The sequence below is a fragment of the Lissotriton vulgaris genome, chromosome 3_1, assembly GCF_964263255.1.
Source record: "Lissotriton vulgaris chromosome 3_1, aLisVul1.2, whole genome shotgun sequence".
NCBI classification, from domain to species: domain Eukaryota; kingdom Metazoa; phylum Chordata; class Amphibia; order Caudata; family Salamandridae; genus Lissotriton; species Lissotriton vulgaris.
In genome coordinates this window covers 427,480,157-427,499,962 of record NC_141689.1, presented here as the reverse complement: position 1 = coordinate 427,499,962, position 19,806 = coordinate 427,480,157, and the positions used below count along the sequence as shown (strand labels likewise).

Here is a 19,806-nt window from a genome sequence, read left to right as displayed (position 1 = left end):
TTTACAAACCGATCAACTGTATTCAGATTGTCTGACAATTAAATCGCATCAGGATTTGAAGATAGAAATGTTAGCTAATTAATTAATGTGAATGAGAAGTTTGTATGAATACATAATTTAAAAAATGTATATGGTCGCAGACACAAAGTCAGAATCCTTTCCTAATACGTGTTTACAGCCCAAGTACCTCAACAGGAGCCCCAGAAGTAGACACCCCAGACAATTGAATGCTTCAGAGCAGTATTATAATTGCTATATTTATTGGGATAGAAAGCAGGACTTGGACCTGGTCAGTGGTGTAACACAGGCCCCTGTGGCGCAGGTGGGCCCTCAACACTTCGGGGAGGACCCTCACCCCTTTAGGGAGCCCTCATTCAGCCCAATACCAATTAATTTCTGTGAGTTCAGGGCCCCTTATCATATTCTGCAGGGTGGTCCAATCATTTTGCGTTATGTCACAGGGCCTGGCTCAATGAGAGATGAATGGGGACCAAATAATTTGTACTGTAATTGTACTGTGAGGGATAACAACATAAAATGGCTCCACTGTTCTTGGCAGGTTTTTTGTTCTCACTAAACAAGGTGAAATCTCATCTATTAATACACTCTGCTCACCACTGATACCTATTTGAATACCGGAGACCAATTTGAAAAGCAAAACTTTGTGATCATGAGGAATGAATATTCAGCTGACAAAATGCCTTTTTGTTAATTCTGTGACTTGTACCATTCCCAGGGTACCCTGCTAATTGTGCCCATTGTCTTTTGTAGGTCTTCGACCTGTAAAGAATATTCGAGCATTTCCCAAGGACAAACAGCTTTGGGTGGAGTGGACTGCACCCAATGCATCTGTGAAGGCGTATGTGATTGAGTGGTGTATAAAGTCAGACAAAATTCCCTGTACCTTGCAGTGGCAAAGAGAACCAAGTACTTCACAAGGAGCTTTTTTAAGGGGTAATTTTAAAATTTTTAAGGGATTGTTTTGAATTCAACAGAAGTTTGAGTTGGGAATTAAAAAAAGTGCTTCCCTGCCAACTGTGCGTTTTCTCCACTGTTAGAAAGAAACCAAGCTCCTTCCCATTTGTAATAATGCATTTTACATTATGTGTAGAACTAAGTCATTTATTGATTCATATTGATAAGCTTAGCTAGCAGTAAATAGCTTGGGGCTTGAAGTTCTACCAAGATCCAGGGCACAAACATTTTCCCCCATTCTGTTAGTGTGAAAAGTCTTGTATGGGAAGTCTCAGGTAGGTCAATCAAGGCTTTCCTCTGGGAAGCTGGCTGCCAGGCAAACACATTATCTGATCGCACAGTAGTCCCCTAAGTACTCTGAAGCACACTCCCTAAATTGGTTATAGAGAATTTGGAAATGGGACAAGTGAGTCCTACTTTTATGTAATCAAAGCAAGCAGAAGATATGGATCTGCTGTCTGAAGTTTTACAATTGGTATGGGGTGGGTCTCCTTTCAGGTCCCCTTACCAGGCTACTCTCCAGACACAGCCTTTGTGTTTCTGCACCTGGCTGTCATCAGTCACACTGAAGATTTAGCATAAGAAAGGTAAAAGGCAAGGCTCTCATAAATGACCCTTCTTTCTCCAAACATCAGTATCTATATGGACCCTTGATGTCTGGTGTTGTGGGGCCCCAATACCACAAACCCTCGAACTGGGAACCAAGTGTTAGACTCCGTTTGGGGGACAAGTGGCAAGCAACTTCTTCGGGGCCTCAATCTGGGTGATTGAGGTAGTTTACCTCTCATGCCCAAAGTTCATCCTCTATGGTTCTTCAAACTGGGCCAAGTACAACACCTTCAGCTCTTGACTGCCAATGAAGGCTCCTCAGGTAGTGTGGTTGATCTTGAGCTCAGCACACAACTGTGTTATAAAGGATTGTCCAATTCGTAACTAGACTTTCAATTAATAAAGAAAATGAAGGTCTTTATTGCACACTAGTACTAAATATGGAACCCAGATATGTATACAATGCAAGGAGACGTTTGTTTGCACCAGGACCAGCGGAGGCATTACGACATGAGCCCACCACGAGGCTTCCTGACCAAGGACGAGCGCAGGAGCGCTGCAGGAATCCCACACCACTCTCACCAACCGCGCCGCCGCTCCGGGACTACGAATCCCGGCGACCTTTGCGGCGGCGCGTAGCCCTGACGCGAGACGAGCACCAGGAGGGGCTACAAAGGCATCGAGCCCTCGGTGGAGCGGGGGAGACGTTTGTTTGCACCAGGACCAGCGGAGGCATTACGACTTGAGTCCACCACGAGGCTTCCTGACCAAGGACGAGCGCAGGAGCGCTGCAGGAATCCCACACCACTCTCACCAACCGCGCCGCCGCTCCGGGACTACGAATCACGGCATCCTTGCGGCGGCGCGTAGCCCTGACGCGAGACGAGCGCCAGGAGGGGCTACAAAGGCATAGAGCCCTCAGCGTCGCGGGACGCACGCGGGACGCCCGGGGCGAAGCCCGGGCACAGGGCGGGCCCTCTACGGCCCTCCAAGGCCAGAAGAGGCCGGGCTGGGCCACCCCCCTTACTGCTGTATACCATCGACGAAGGTATTTACTACATCCAGATACTACTGGAAACCTTGACTCTATCCATTTTCCTGTGTGTGTGCGGTCCCCTGCTAATTTTATTTGCCCAAGTTACTAACCCATAGGCACTACCTCCCCCTCCCCCGTGCGATATGAGAAAGACTGCCAAACCGAGCAGGATGCCTACTTTAAGGTCAAGCACTAAGCAGAATGCGGTTGCCCCTCAACCGTTTCCTACACTCACTGCAATCGATAAAATGTTGCAACAGACTATAGGGGTGGTGTCAACTGCTATAGCTAACGCAGAAAGAAGGATGTCGCTACCACCTACAATATTTTTACATGATTTGCAAGATGTAGCCACAGACCCCCTGGTTACCACTATAGACCCCACGGTTAATTTAGATCTTAGTCTTGGTGTGACTTCCTCCTTTGCTGATCTTCCGTGTGCTCAAGCTCCAACTGAGTCACTAAGGGTCACTGAACCCCCCCAGAGTAATCTGAGTAACCCTCGGGGCGGAGGAAAGTCAACTCCAAGTAATCTAGAGTTAAAAAAGAATAGTGATCCCCTGGTACTTAAGAAGAAGAAAAAGGGCCAGAGTACCACGCAAAACCATAATCTTGCTGCCCCAATCCCTAATCTTACACCAGGAATACCTTGCTGGGTAGCAAACATGGTAGCTGATCTTAAGGCAGACCTCGAAGATACTATTATTGCCCACATTAAACCACTCATGTCAAAAATTGACAGGCTGACGTCCCTAATAAACAACAAAGGGATGGGCCCCATTAGGTAATCTGCAAAGGATAGTACACCATCTAAGGTGGGGTCAAAAGGGGGTACTATTAACAACACTTCGAATGTTAAGGTCACTATAGCTAAACAACCCTTAGTCACATCAAAGGATACAATCCAAAGTAATACTTTGCCTGGGAAGAAAGTTCCCGCATCCTTGAAGCCTAGTGCACCTACTACCAACACACAGGTTTCACCAAAGTAAGGGCATGGACTGGGTAGGGTTCCATCTTTGGCAAACAAAACTGAACAACACCGTGTAGAGGGAACAAATAAAGATATTGCCCAGTCAAAAAATCAAGTAGAGAAGACGAGATTGATACGCTTCAGGACAATTAATCTCCCCCCTGAAGCCCTACCCTTTGTGGTCGTGCTAACAGGAGTACCACCGTTGAAGGAGGGAAAAAGGGAAACTCAAATTGAATTAAAGAACAAATGCGTACAATGGTTGCAGTTAAATAGACCCTTACCACCCAACATTTCTGGAGAAATACTAGCGGTTAGACGAGGGGAATGGATAGGAAGAAACATTAAAACAATAGCAGGGGATATCATAACCATCAATTTTAGAGACATGGCTGCGGTTGATTACTTTTGTAGTACACCAACATGTGCCTCTAACACACAGATTCATCCCCTACTTCTTTCATATTTTTATCCGTTAATGCACCCAAGGCAAATCCCAAGAAATAGAATTCCTACGAACAGGGCATACCAGCAAGTTCCCCAGCAAAGATTTCTGCAAAGACAATCCTCCTGGCAAGGTACCCCTAATTTTGACCCATTCCTATCACAATACTCACACTGGAACAGGTTTTGCGCACTGGATGAGGTGGATTGACTCGATATTGAGGAAATCAATACTTCACCATTAGACTTGTGTCTAAATGAGGAAGGGAATATTCTAGTGGAAACTATGAACTCTAGTCCCAGCCCCATCCCTGCATGAATGGCTAGTCACGCTGCGTTAACACCAATATCAGCGACTATGCCCTTACATAAAGTTTTGGATCCTGAAAAGAGCAATGGTCACGACCCAAAGGGAGCATTAACAATCCTTAGCTGGAATTTAGCGGGTATCCACCGCAAACTGGCATCGCCTGAATGGAACTCTAGTGGAGGCGCACAAGATCTGCCTGTCCCAGGAGACCTGGAGCTTAGAACCACTCCATAGAGTGGGCTATGTAACATATTTGGTGCCTGCAGAGAGACATACAAATGGGAAGGAACGCCCTTCAGGTGGCCCGCTTACCTGGATTAGCATCTCTCTTAATTGTCGTATAAAAATCAAGCAGATTAATAGCCCAGACATTCTAGGACTCTCTTTAAATGGTCCTCGCAGGGGTTCACATTGGACCTGTATAACATTTACGTCAGAGGTACCAAATATGGGTCTATGTCCCCCATCGTAACCACCCTTGAAGTGGAATTAAGAGAAAAAACCGAGGGTGCCAAAATTATAGTTGCAGGTGATTTTAACTGTACTTATGAGCCACTTTCCTCTGATGATATTTTGGACCTGTGTGAGGACGACACTAGAAGGGGCATCCCGCTCCTAAATATTCCCCCGATCAAAAGATGGTCGCATAGTGCGATCCAACTAAATGCTCTGACAGTGGAGTTTGGCTTAAGAGCTGTGAACGGCCGAACACCATCTGACCCCATGGGTGCCGCCACATATAACAGAGCCAATCATACTTCCAGGATCGATTACATTTTGATAGATGTTATGCTATGGGGACTAGCCAAGGACATGGTAGTCCTGTCTACTGCGGAAAGCAATCACAATCCGCTCTCTCTCTCTTTATTAAATCCCTGGCCTAACAAATCAATTGAGAAACCTGCCAACCATGCCCACAAAATTTCTGTATCCACTTGTGGGAAACGTCTAAAATGGAACCAAATTTCCACTGATGAGGCCAAACTTAAAAATATAAGAGAACTACTTGTGTCCTCACAATCCGAACTAGATACCACCAACGGAGTCTTAGCAATAGATGGGATGACACCAATCTTTGAAGACACCTTAGGTCCATAGGTGAAATATTCTTGAAAAAGGGGTGTGTGAAAAGAAACATGGCATCACAGCTGCCTATGGGTAAGCATGATTGGTACACTCCTGCATGCCGACATGCTAAATCCCTCCTAATTGAAAGTGTTAAAGGCAAAATACAATCCCAGATACAAGAAGCTCGGAAAAGGTACAGACGTACACTGGCAATAGCTAAAAAGGAGTGGGATGAGGGCTTCTGGTGCACTTTGAAAGAGGCTAGTGCAAGGAAAGATTCAAGGTGTTTCTGCGATATCATTAGAACAAGAAACAGACCAGATAGTGACCTCATAACATGCAACATTACTAGCCAAGAGTGGGTTAACCACTTCTCCAAGCTATACACTCACCAGTCTGATCATAATACCCTAGATACATCCAAGAAAGATCAGGTACGGGAAGTGGTTTCAATTACGATACAAAAGGACTGGGAAGCAGACCCAATAGATCTAGACTTCTCTATAAAAGAGGTTGAATATGCCATTAGTACCATCATGCCCCAAAAGGCACCGGGGCCTGATGGCATCCCTGGGGATTTGCTGCGCTCTGACATCACGACATGGGGGAAATTTATCCACAGTCTACTGATTGCCATCTGTAGGGGCGCCCCAGTCCCTACATCCTGGAAAGGGGCGGAGGTCGTCCCAATTTTTAAAAAAGGCGCCAGGGATGACCCGTCCAATTACAGGCCTATTAGTCTGTTAGATATAAGCCAAAAGGTAGTCGGTAAGGTATTATTGACCAGAATACTGGATTGGATCAATGAAAACAATGTCCTCTCCGACTTCCAGGCAGGGTTTAGAACAGGCACTGGCACAATAGAACAAGCCTTTAGACTGAGGCTAGTGTACTGGAAGATGGTGGTCATAGGCAAAGGCAGTCTTTATTTCGCATTTATCGATTTAAAGACTGCCTTTGACCTTGTACCTAGGGAGACCCTCTGGAAGTCCTTAGTGATATGGGGATACCAAATTATATTTTATCACTACTTGTAAGGCTCCATGACAACAGCTTTGCCCAGATTAGATGGGGTTCAGGGGGAGAAAAAACTAACAGCATTCCAGTAGAGAGAGGAGTTCGCCAGGGATGTGTTCTGGCTCCCACTCTTTTCTCTTTGTACATCAACGGAGTGGTTGAGCACCTGCTTAAAGACCCTTCAGATGAACCATCCCTGGCGGGGGCGCGTATCCCTACTCTTCTCTTTGCTGATGATACGCTCCTCCTGTCTAAATCCCCAATGGGTCTCCAAAAACTCCTCAACAACTTCCAGACCTTTTGTGTGGAGCGGGGCCTGGTAATCAATACCGACAAAACAAAATACCTTGTAATGAATCCCCCCAAAAAACCTGTACGCCCTCCTAAGCTGAATGGCGTACCTCTGGGGAGGGTAGACGTATTTGATTACTTAGGAATCCGCCTGTCACACAACCTGCAGTGGGCCCCTCACTTAGACAAAATGTTGTTAGCCCACAAGAGGGTAACTGGGGCCCTTCTGAAGGAACAACGCTCTTGTGCCATAAGACCCATAGCTCCTGTCATTGACATATATGTAGCAAAGGGAGCTAGCTCTGCTCTGTATGGGGCAGAATTATGGGGTTCAAGCAAAATCAACGAACTGGCAAGCTCTGAAAGGAAGTTCTGCAGGGCAATCATGTCACTCCCACAAGGCACTCCCACAACTCCACTAATGCTTGACCTAGGTTGTCGACCTATTGAAGACCTAGCAAGGTTCAGACCTCTACTTCTATGGGCCCGGTTGTGGCGAGTCCCGGAGCCCGCGAGCTATGCGAAAGGACTTTCTGAAATAATGTCTTTGCCAGGATGGCATAAAATTAAATGGCTAAAAGAAATGAAATCCCTTTTGTGCGACCTGGGCATAAGCGAAGCCTGGACTAACAAATCATCTCCGCCAAAGGCAGTACTTAAGAACTTGTATTGGAGTTGGATTCTGAATAAAAGGAGCACTGATCACACATTGGGCAGATTGACAGAGGACTTTTTGAGTTTTAAGGACTTACCAATTCGGGAACTCTATTTAGACATTATTGAGAAACCATTTGATAGGTCCTTATACTTTAAATTTAGAACTGGAACATTACCTCTGCATTCTTTTACATGTCGGTGGAATCAGCCAACTCTGACCACAGATCTCTGCCCTGCGTGCCCACACAAACAGGAGTCAGTGGCACACTTTATGTTTGAGTGTCAAGAGTATACCAAACCAAGAAGAAAATGGCTTAAGAATTTGTGTCGTATGTTGGGGACTAGGTACCATGTTGAGGCACTCCGTATTTTGTCAGACTCGCGTTCACTCTATGTTTGTACTCTTTCAAAATTCCTATCGTGGGCCTGGCGCATTAGGAGCAAAAGGCTAAAAGAAAAAGTTTAATCTTCTTTTTAACCTAAACTTTTATGAAATGCTTCTTTTAATGGAAAAGCAAGGTTTTCAAATCCTAATGTAATTAACTTGTTGTACTTTTTTCCAATGAACTTGTGTATTTTTTATTATGAAGCTTTTATGATCATTTTTATCGAAATAAAGCCTTTTTGACTTGACTTGACTTGTATACAATGCAGTGTAGTGTCTTGGCGCTAGAGTCCATTGGCGCCTCTCCCTTCTCTGGCCCTCCCTGGCTCTTGTATATTCTCCCTCCTTTGGGCACAATGTAGTAAGAATTGGTTCAGGTACAATTTCATCTCCAGCACATCTAAGATAGCACATAGTTTGTTAATCTGTTGGTCACACATTCCATTTACGAGTCTGTAGATCAGGCCCATTCTCAGTGGTCACCCTGCTTCCTGTTGGCTTGGCTGCTCCCCTGCTGCGTCTGGGCTGAGTGCAAACCGGTCTTCCTTTTTGGGGATTCTCCACAGTCGCGTATGTGGCTACTCTGCTTATCAAAGGTGTCTCAGGGGGGTGCTGGGTCCCAGCAGGCGTGGGTGGTGCAACCCCATCTGGGCTTTGTATGTCCACATAGTTATGGCCACTTGTAGGCGAGGTTCTTCGCAGCAGGTGAGATGCCAGGTGGACCTTACTGACCGGGTGGTTGGGACGTCAGAGCTCAGTCTGGCCACAGCCGATTACTCGTTGTGCAGTGCCTCAGGAAATTATTTAGTTTGCAGTGGCTCAGGTCATTCCACAGACAATTCTTGAACTGTGGCTCAGATCACCCCTCAGTCGATAACTTCAGGCCCTGCAGTTCAGGTTAAGCATTGTCTTTACAGTTCCTGCCAGGAATTGCAGGAGAGTCTTGAGCCTGCCGATTACAGGGCGCACAGATCAATCTCCATAATCCTCTGCTGCTGCTGTAGAACTAGTATGCCAAGCTCACGCTTCAGCCGGCTGACTGGATTGCTTTAGGATAGGTGATTAGCTATTGCAGCAAGGGATAGACACAAGTGATGTTCCCTCATCTTTGGAAAGCTGGCTGTCAGGCCGATACCAACTCTGGTTGCTTGCACAGTAGTCCCCTAAGTACCATGTGGAGCACTCCCTTCCATGGTTATAGAGAATTTAGAAATGGGACAGCGAGTGAGTCCTAGGTCTAGGGCGTCCTACTTTTATACAGTCAAAACATTTGAGAGATGTGGATCCACTGTCTGAACGTTTGGACTGGTGTAGGGTGTTTCGCCTTTCAAGTGTCCCTCATAGGTTACTCTCCTGACACAGCATTTGTGTTTTTGCACCTGCCTCTCATCGTCCACATTGGAAAGTGAGCCGTCGAAAGATAAAAGGCTGGCCTCTTCTAACGAACCTTTCTCCCTACAAAATGCAGTGACTGCAATCCTGCTCAAGCCCCACCCCACCATCTATCAAAAGGTAGCACTCAGCAACTTCTCTTAGCCAAAGGCCTACTCTGATTTCTACGGGAGCATTGTCTCCTCTCTCCCCACTTCACTGTCTCGGTCTCCTTCCTCCAACATGTGGAATGTCAGCAATACCTGTCTGGGAAAACAACCTCACCTCGATCTTCTGCAAAATGTCAACCCAGGGGCAGCGATAATGCATCCCACATTCTCATTCAAGTATTAATGTACCACACACTCGCCCACCATACATGGGAACACATTTGTACACCATGCCTGGGGCATTCATGTCTTAACACCAAGTATCTTGTTTACTACTTGACTTTCAGAGCAGTAAAGTGATGTTCTGTAAGCTAGAAACTCATAACACGGTAACACTTAACATAACGCTCAGTAACTCATTGTCCAGTCAGTGTTTTTGCTTTAAATATGAAAAGTGTAACATATGCACAACTAGTTATTGCTCACAAGACTCCTAAATATGTACAAGATAGCAGATGGAAATATTGTTCTGTAGCCGCTCTGAAAGGGATTTGCAGAAATATTTGCATCATGTACCATAATGAAATCTCCCACGTGAGCTACCTGTTTCAATTTCTATGCCAGCAGGCCCGCCCCTAAAAACAGTAACACTCCTAAATACGCCCATTACAAACACATAAAAGGCTCTTCACTTGTAAAAAGGTATGTCTGCTAGTTTTGTGAGATGGTCTCATAATAAAAATATCAAGCCTAAACAGCCTTTGTCAGTAAATGTTCCATTTCAAACCATTAGCCAACTTTATTAAAAGAAACTAAACCTTTCTTTTTCACTATACTTAAGCCTAGCCAAATGACTTTCCCTTTGACACTTTTATTAGGATATAAAAAAGAAAGATGTAGCTTTTTGGTTTTACCTGGTTGGGTAGCAACGCCGGTTGCCTCTTCAACACTTAGAGATGCACACTCCCATGGTTTTCACACAAGGTAAGCATCAGTGAGTAGTGGGAAACTGCTGACTTCTGCCCCGAGCACTTGCTGTAAGGAAAATGGGTTATTAGTTGTGTGGCCTGCACAAGTAATGGGTCTGCACTTGTCCACCACTGGAAACCAAACACCCTCTTGCATTGCTTGACTCTCATAGGGTAGCATTGCAGAGCAGTCCAAGGCCTACTCAAGGGAGGCAGTGTGACTAGTAATCTCCATTCACAGATGCACAATAATAACACTCAATAAATGTCTGTGCTTTTTCTTTTGAAAAAGGAAAAAAGTACATTTATTACACACACACACAACTCAATAATATGCAGCTATTTACAGATATACATAAGCTGATGGGCAGGTATAATCATTATTACCCCTCCCAAAGGGATGTCTAGATCAACACATCACATATCAGAAGATTCACTTGTATTAGAAATGCAAAACTGTAATATCACTTTGAATGAGGGCACACCTAGTATTGGCAATAAAACATGTTTACTTGGCATGTGAGTGCTTGTCATCATCATTACTTCATTCAAGCATTCACAAGAGAATATGCATATGCACGTATAAGTCATTTGTGCCATCAACGTTTCTTTTAGCATGAAATACACACTTTTAAAATAGCCCCTGAAGGCAAAAGAATTATTATTACAACATTTATGCAATTCTAGTTTTCACCCCAGGGTGTTTGCATCCAACAGAATACTGAACTTTACACACAGTCCCCAAAGGACATTACTTTGGTAAATGCGCATGTGGAATTACCGCCTTTCCCCCCTCAAGGGTGTATCATGACATGAAAAGCTCACATTAACCATTTTCAGATTACATCTGGTTGCAGCCATAATCCATCATTCCGAGCTGTTGATCAAACGTTCCAGCAGTGGAAAACTTCAAAACAAGGTAAAACCCTTGAAGGGTTATCTTTTTCCTGTACCATAAACTTAAGGTGGGGTATGGGTGAATTTCTTTTGGTTGGAGCATGCGTTGCTCCTGCATCTCCCCCTACACATGAGCACTATTCTGGTGGTGATCCACTCTCCTGGGGTCACCACAAGCCGCAAACGAGGGGTTTCTTTGTGAAGTTCCGGCAAAATTGAGAAGCTCCTCAGGTCATCATGGGGCGCTCATCGCGAGCAGGGTGAATTTTGTAACCATGGCTGTGACGCTGGTTTCTTTGCAGTCTTCTTTTTTTCCAATTCACGCCGCTTCGCACCGAAGCTTCTCTTTCTTTGGTGTACCAGGTCCCACCCAGGCACCCCGCAGCCTTTCGCCATGTTGGAGAGCAGCTCGGGGAGCCCATTCCCAGCTGCTCTCGCCGGCTTCCCACATGGCCAGCACACTTGTGTGCTGCTGCAGGAGCCGGTATATCTCTTGAGGTCTGCCAGCTCCTGTGAGCAAACGTGCGTGTTGCAGCAGACTTCCAGGACGCCAGGGGCGTGAGGGGTCTCCCCACAACTCTATCTTCTTCGTCGGACCCTTGAACGGTGTCCTGAGCCCACTAGCATATTTGTGTGGAGTGCGACGGTGCTCCCCGGCTTTACTTATTTTGCTGGGGATGGGGTCCAGGGCCTGCTAGCACCTTCACCTTCCCAGCTTCACTTCATTCGCCAGGGATGGGGTCCTGGGCCCACTAGCATCTTCGCTGGTAGCGCAAAAGTGTACTCCAGCTTTACTTACTTCAATGGGGATAGGGTCCTGGAGGCCTGCCTGACATCGCCATGGGGTGCGACAGGGCTCCCCCTCCACTTTTCTTCTCAGGGCCCAGGGAGTTGTCTGTCTCATTTGCAATGTTTTGATTGTTTATGTCCTGTAGGCTTCCCTTCTTTTCTCGTGCTAGCTCCTCTCTGTGGCATGGGCTGTGTACATGTGTTCCTTCTTGTCTTTGTTCTTCCTCATCATTTTGCAATGCGCTATTATTATTTTTTTTAAGCATTTTGGTATTATTCATGGACATGCAGTGTGCTTTCCTACTTTTAACACAGGAATACAGTCACTTAAAACTGTCTCTATTGACTATAGTTCTTTATACCCACAACTTTTTGTCTACGCTACTCCATGTCACTCTATACCATGCCACTCCATACCACACCACACCACTCAATGCCACTCCACCCCACTTCACTCTATGCTGCTCCACGCCACTTCACTCGGCATCCCTCTACTTCACACTACGCCACTCCACTCTACGCCTCTTCACTCTATGCCTCTCCCCTACGCCTCTCCACTCTTCTCCACGTCCCTCCACTCTACGTCCCTCCCCTATACGCCACTCCATGCCCCTCTACTGTACGCCAATCCACAGTATACCTTTCTACACTATGCCACTCTACTCCTCTCCATTCAATTGCACTCCACTTTAGGTCAGTACACTCAACTCTCCTCTACACCACACAGCTAACATTTAGCCATGCTAAGCTGCAGCCACGCTGCTGTACCACATGCCTAAAAGGCAGTTGTAAACCCAAGAGCTCTCACATAGGTGAGACCTATTGGCTTTGTCAATGATTGTTTCATTTTATTCTTTTAATGGGCCACACAACTTTCCGATGTTGGTGCCCCTGAAATCTTTTGCCAACATGAACTACGCTTTCTCCAACATATGGTGTTTTCCACTCTTGTTTTGGGCTCTCTTGTGCCTCAGTTCTCCTGAAAAACAAGATGGTGGTCAACACTTCCTGGTTTGAACAGTTTGGGATGTTGACAGTCAACTGCCAGCCAATCAGAAACTCCCTCGCGCACGTAAGGGTACGGGCACATACGCGTACGGTGAGCGCATATAGATATATAATTTGCTCAAATTCAATTTTCTCAACAACTACTGGAGGGATTTTCACCAAATATAGAAAAGGCACTACTGCATACCTGTCCCTACCATTTTGCCTAGTTTGGTGTCATTCCGTTCAGCCATTCGGGCTGTAGCCGTGTCTAAAGGTTCCATAGAAAATGCCATTTGAAAAATTTCAAATTCAATTTTCTCAAGAACTACCGGAGGGATTTTCACCAAACATAGCAAAGGCACATCTGCATACCAGGCCCTACCATTTTGCCAAGTTTGGTGTAATTCCATTCAGCCGTTCGGGCTGTAGCCGTGTCTAAAGGTCCCTATGGAAATTAACATGGGGAAAACACGTTTTGGGACCCCCCTTTTTTCTCGGCCCCTGCTTGACGAATTCCCCCGAAACTTTCAGGGAAGGAGCGGGGCGTAGATGAGCAAATTTAAGGAAAATTACACGCAGATTCCTCAATCGGCGCCAAAGGTATTCCCAATAGAATTTAGGGAATTTCCTATGGTAACTAGGTCCTAACTATATATGCCTACTGGCGACCGCCAGTAGGTAATTTTTTTTATATATATATATATATATATATATATTATCAAAACAATTGTCCCTTGCTGGAGGAGGAGCGGCTAATCAGCTGGTGCCGGTGACGAGTCAAGGACAAGACTCGTTGTAATTTTTCGAGCAATTCAAAGAAACACCGCACTCTTCTCGGATTTTGTCAAGCTTCTTTATTCCATCATGGAAAAAACTTCCTCACCTACGCGTTTCGAACAGACTACTGTTCTTGATCACGGTAGTAACAAGTCCTTTTTTACTTTTCAGTATATATACCCTCCTGCCCATTGAGCAGTTAGGATGCATTGTGGGAGGGGTAGTTTTAGGTTGAAAAACCAATGTGCGGTACCTTTTCCCAGATTACAAGCCATTTGTTAGATGACAGTATAATGGTATCACTATTGTAGGCTGAGTGCCTTATAGCTTAGAGGAATGAATTACTCTAAGGCAAGCTGAGTGTCTCAACTCTCTTGCAGAATTATGTACTATATATATATATATATATATATATATATATATATATATATATATATATATATAATCGCACCATGTTGCTCCGTGAAGGGGGCCCCAGTCCCTAGCAGGACTGCTTCAGTGGGTTTGAATCAGCACTTCATATTATCCGGCAGCGTTTGAAATCCTACGTACAAACATTGCATTATTGTAATTTTTAAAGCCAGTTCATTGCGCAAATTAAAAAACACTTCCACAGATTGCAAGCATACCATGGCTGAAAGTTGAACATTGCGTCTTTCTTTACAAGGAATCTGTGAGCCTTATATTCTGTCTAATGAAACGTGTTGGGACAGATATTTTTGCCGGCTACCAAATGATTATATTGTGTTTAATAACGCGCTTGGACTCCTCGGAATTTGGCTTCAAAGCTTTTCTTTGCCAGAGAAGTTTTGTGTAACTTTTGGATATAAAGGCAAGTAGTTCCGTGCCTGCCTCAATGAAACCGCCCTGCTAGGGCTTGGGGCCCCCTTCACAGAGCAACCTGGTGCGTGATTTATTGGCACAGTGGGCCTGACTCGCTCACCTCTTCTCTGGGAAAGACTAGATGTTCCCACTAAGCAATACCAGGACAAGCATTTACAAAGCAACGGTCTTGCCTTTGCAAAAGTTTGAGCTATTGGCATTGTAAATGACAATCATTTTATTTATGTGTTGGTTTTGAAAACAAATAAATAAATGGCATTGTCATTTACAATACCAATAGCTTAATCTCTCACAAATGCAAGATCTATTGCATTTGCAATGCAATAGGTCGCGTATTTACGCGAGTTTGAGCTATTGGCATTGCAAATAGCAAAACGTTTTTTTTATGTTTAAAAAACCAAAACATAAATAAAATGTCTCTGACACTGCTGTCTCACTCACACTGCTGTCCCTATTAATGTGTTTTCATGGCATAGTCCTAAATTACAACACATGCATGTAAAGGAATACTGTGTTTTCAAGTGCAAAAAAAAACCTATTGTCTTTTAATTTGCAAATGACCTTGATGTTTTAAGTGTAGTAAATGAAAGGAAATGCAAGTAAAAGGAGTGCTGCGGCAAACAGGGGTGTGTATTTTAATGTGAATGTGGTGACACCCGGCTGCGGGTCACTGCCACTTAAGCTCTTCTGTACCAGAGGGCTTTTGACATGCTGCCATCTCCTTAACCAATAGCCAATCTAGTGTATACAAAACATACCAAAGTGGGTTCATTCTTTACTCAGACACCGAAGTACCTCCAGACTGCTGAGTGTCTGCAGGCAAACAAATTAATTCTGACCAGCTACCGGTAACGCCCGGTTAGGGCTTGGACTGCAATGCTATTCTTTCTTTTCAGAGGTGTGAGGGCTGAAGAGGGGGATTCTATCGACCTTCCACAAAGTTCCTGTTCGTGTGTCAAGCAAGACACACGTTGGAAGTGCAACACGTGTGCGTCATTGGGCGTCATTAGGCGCGAGTTACAAGACGTCAGTCGAGCCGGACGCCAGCATTGGCTAGTGCTAGCATTGCCCAGCATCCGTCCGCACAAAAAGAAATTGAAACTTGGAAATCCATCACTGTTATAAAAGTTATGTAATCTACTGGGAACCCGGGTTAAGTCAATGCGCTGCGACGGAAGATTAAAGGTTATTCAATTGCACCTTCCACCGTTCATAATACACTGAACACATATGGACGACACCCAAATATAGAGCACGCACCCAGGGGCTATAAATGAGAAAAGGCAAAAACAGGGGGAATAAGATACTTTTAATCAGCGCAACATGGTCGCTAGTGGCAGGCATTAGTAGCATTGATAAATTACTGCAGTACCACAGACTGCTACTAGAGGTCCAGATTTCTAAATTAATCTTTAGAAACTCACTTCAAAAGTTGCCGCTCCACGTACGATATTATCTGATGTACCAAAGTGAGACGCCCCCTGGCCTCTTAGACCACGTTTACAGGAATTCTGTTGCATGATTTAAATGCAAAACATGTTCATGGCTCATCTCGTGTACCGGCTCTTAAATCCAACACCCCCCCTCCCGCTCTCCCCCACTGGCTCCGCTCTAGCTATTAATTTGGCGGCTCGCCCACCTCTATCTAGTTCCTGGAGCCAGACTCCAGCACTGACTACACTAAGTTGCAGTTTCTCACGCCATCGCTAGAGGTCCACAGCAGCGTACACTATCCGACTGCAGTCCAGCAGGTCGTCGCTAGAGGTCCCTGTAGCCGAACGCTATGACTGACTGCACAGCAGCAGGTCGTCGCTAGACGTCCCTGTAGACGAACGGCTACACAGCTGTAATAACTTTTGTATTCACTCATTTCCTCCTTCCATAGTAAAGAGCATTCAAAACAACTGTTGAACATATACAATGACATATCTCACAGGTAAAGTAGATAGACAAGTCATGTTCTTAGCATGTTTGCATTCAAGGAGATGAAGTTTTGCTTGAAACAAATCGCAAACCACTCAAAGAATGAGAGCACACAAACTCCGAGAAAACCACCAGGTACAGAAGCAGAACCTTCCCAAAAAACAGAAAAAACACAAAATGCATTTTACCCCACATAACATTTGCATGTGCCTCTATGAACATGCACGTGACAAAGAATAACACAATATGCTATTTTTAAAACCGACTATGCACTGTAATATAAGTACACAGAAGTAGAAAAATATTGAATGAAAAAAAATAGCATCCTGCAATGTTTTGCCACCTTCGGAGGGGCACGCAGCATCAGCATTTAATAGAACTTTGGAATCTTAAAAGCAGACGTACACGTATTGTTCTTCCCTGATTAGGTGCACAGCTGCAACTTCCAAATCAACCCCAGAACTGCGGGAAAGGCTTCCCCAGCATGCAACTGGAACAGTTGGGTGCTACAGCAAAGTGCAAAAAAAACAACTGCAAGGGAGGAGGCACAGACCTTGTTTTCTTGGTCTTTTGGGCTCTGGGGTCACAGGTAGCCCCACGTTGTCCGGGACATTTTCGTCCGCTCTCGGGAGGCAGTCCTGCCATGCGTCACGCAACAGGTGTGACACTCTCGCATTTCAGTGCAGTGATCCGCATCACCGCACTGAAATGCATTGTCACGCATTTTGCCACCAGTGCCAGGCGCGCCACCAGCGGGCTCGGACTTCTGCTCGAGACGAGCTGTGCTGCCTGAGCCCAAGTTCCTAAATAGTTAACTGCCTCTGTGGAGTGGCTGAGAGCGCTACAATGTATCAGCACTCTGCCCGGTAGCTCGGGCTTATTCATCACACACTGCAGGGGGTGGGAGGGGCTGCCCTCTCTCAGCAGACGAGATACTGCGGTCAATCACCGGCCGTGGCACCATGGGGGCCGGGATAATATCCGGATATGCTGGTGGTAGAGTGTGCCGGCGTCACGTCCGGACTCGGAGGAAGTAGGCAGAAGCGCGGAGGAATCTTAAGTGTAGTCAAGAGCAGGAGACTCGGACTCTCTCTGTCAAATACTTGCCAGCCCAAGTTTAAGTTAATTCTGGTTCGAGCAGCCTGTCAAAAGAGTGGTAAAAATAAAAAACAATTCCTGCTACCAGCCCGAGCCGAGCCCCACTATTGGGATGTATGCTGCCAAGTACCACACTCGCATAAAGGTGAGGCTCAGAAAACAACTTACGGCACACTGATAGGCGATTACGAGCTTCAAATCATGGCGCGCAGCTTGCAGTGCGCCCTCCGCCTGCTGCGAACCGACCCGGGACGACCCGTGCAGTCAAGTATGCTATGTGACCCGTGCTGAGTTCAATTATTATAATAGCTGAGACTCCCGTCACTGAGGCAGTTACCGGAGATTGCAGTGGCTGCTGAAGAACAGAACAAAACAAAGAGGTGAGGTTGTTTTATAGTCTGTCACCTATGAATTTCTTATGATCTATTCCCTTAACTTTAACGTTGTTGCTTCTGAAAGGCCTAACTGCTGCCTTGGTTTGTGCTGCTCTATTATGGGGCTCATCGGGCAGATTCTTCGAAATTTCTGAGGGTGTCAGTATCTGATGCCACAATGACGGCTCAGCACATCAAATACATCCTGTGGAGTGAGGGTATGAGGCGACAGCCAGAGTGATGGTTTTGGGGTTGCACAAAATATGCAGAGGATTATGGCCGTCAAAGGACCGTGTCTTATTTGGAGAGTTGTTTGTGGTGTCCTGCATGAGGGTGAGTCAGGCAGAACACTCAGCAGCAGCAAACTCACCGATGACAGCCCTGGACTAAGGAGGCAGGTGCTGCAGTGGCACCCGCCCTAAATTTACCATACAGAGTCCACTGCACGCTCATGGTTCCCATGCATCCTAAACCTCCGCACCTCACTGTGTCTCTAGATCCTTGCCATGGTAAAACAGCTGTAGATCCCAAGCTGGTCCTGCCGTGATTCTCGCCTCTCTGCATTTGAGTTAGTTGAGGCACCTCTGCAGGCGCAGTGTTTTGGGCCACATGGTGATTTTATAAGGCTTCCGGCAGACCTACCAGAAGCAGATGTAGGAGAGCTCACCACAGAGTTATGTTTGTATGGCCCAAACCAAAGTGGCATCCATTTCATTTGACACACAAAAGGCTTGGCAGTCCTGAACAGCTGAAGTGCCTGCTCTCTGTTACCAAGGACTGCAGCTTTGTAGCAGTTTTAATATATTAATCAGACTTTCTTGTTGCTCAAATGGGTGTAGCGTCTTATATTTATGTTTCCCTTCCCTTCATTGCTTGATTTTGCTTGTGGAAAGTGTCACTCATGATGATTGAAATGTCACTCATAATTACATTGAAAATATGAACATGTCACACGTAGCATTCTGAAACCTTGGCAGCTATGGGGAGCTGCCAGAGGAAAGTTCACCGGCAAACTCCGGCCTCCTTCTACCCCATTCAGCAGTTTCCCATTCTCTGGCCGCCTCCTCCCCTTTCACTCAGGGCAAGAGGAGAGTTGGCTCAGGTGTCAGTCTGCCCCTGGAAGCGCGGAGGAAATGACGTAACGCCCCTCACTCTTTCTTATGGTTCAGGATGTTACTGCAGAGGAGGGGGAAGAGGAGACCACCCTTGTGGGCTAAGTTGGAAAACAAAGCACCCCAGCCCTTTAGTGTTGTGCTAAATTGCGTACCCCTAGCAATTTCCCCAGGTCACATAGTTCGGAACTTTTCAGACTGAACCTGATTATTGCCGAAATGGAGGTGCTGCAGAATTGTTGAGGGTTGTATGACTCACGCTGCTGTGTTAAATCACTCATTAAAATCCATAACTCAGATTGGGACTTCACACCCCTGCGTGCAAAAAGTATACACAGAACCCGCTCAGAAATCTCTCCAGAATGTTAAGGGAGGTGGATGGTACCTCGCTGAACTAAAGACTTTAATAAAAGCCTTTAAAAAGTCCTTCTGAAAGTAAGAGCTGGAAATGTGGAAAATGAAGAGCGAGTTCCTGCTATCACATATTTATTTATTTATTTATGCATTTTTAGGTCGAGACTATTATATCGCTCAAGGGATAAATAGACGAGAGTATAGTGGGCAAACCAAGGTCTTAAACCATTGCGGATTTCGGACAGTTCCTGTGGTGCACTCGTGCGGAAAGGGTGCCCACATCAAAGCCATCAGCCTCCCTCCCACAGGCATCTGTTGCTTCCCCAGCGTGCGCAGTGCTCGCTCGGCCTCACTTCTCCTCCCCCCTAATTACATCCCGCTTTCACTTTAATGGCCGTGAGCTTCACTTCAAAGAGGCCGTCAATTCTTTCAGCACTCCGCTTCCCCGCAACCAGCATTCAACCCCCACCTTTTAGTAAAAAAAAACAATTGCAG

At 45.7% G+C, this 19,806-nt stretch overlaps 1 protein-coding gene across 5 annotated transcripts in view; it reads left to right on the top strand.

Annotated features, from left to right (window-relative positions):
- The window catches only part of LOC147726593 (interleukin-6 receptor subunit beta-like), a 527,141-nt gene that overhangs the window by 282,463 nt on the left and 224,872 nt on the right, over nt 1–19,806 (top strand). For all 5 annotated transcript variants that reach the window (XM_086960647.1, XM_086960643.1, XM_086960648.1 and 2 more), the window contains one exon: nt 772–954. In XM_086960647.1, coding sequence (XP_086816773.1) covers nt 772–954 — 183 coding nt within the window. The remainder of the gene's footprint in view (nt 1–771; nt 955–19,806) is intronic.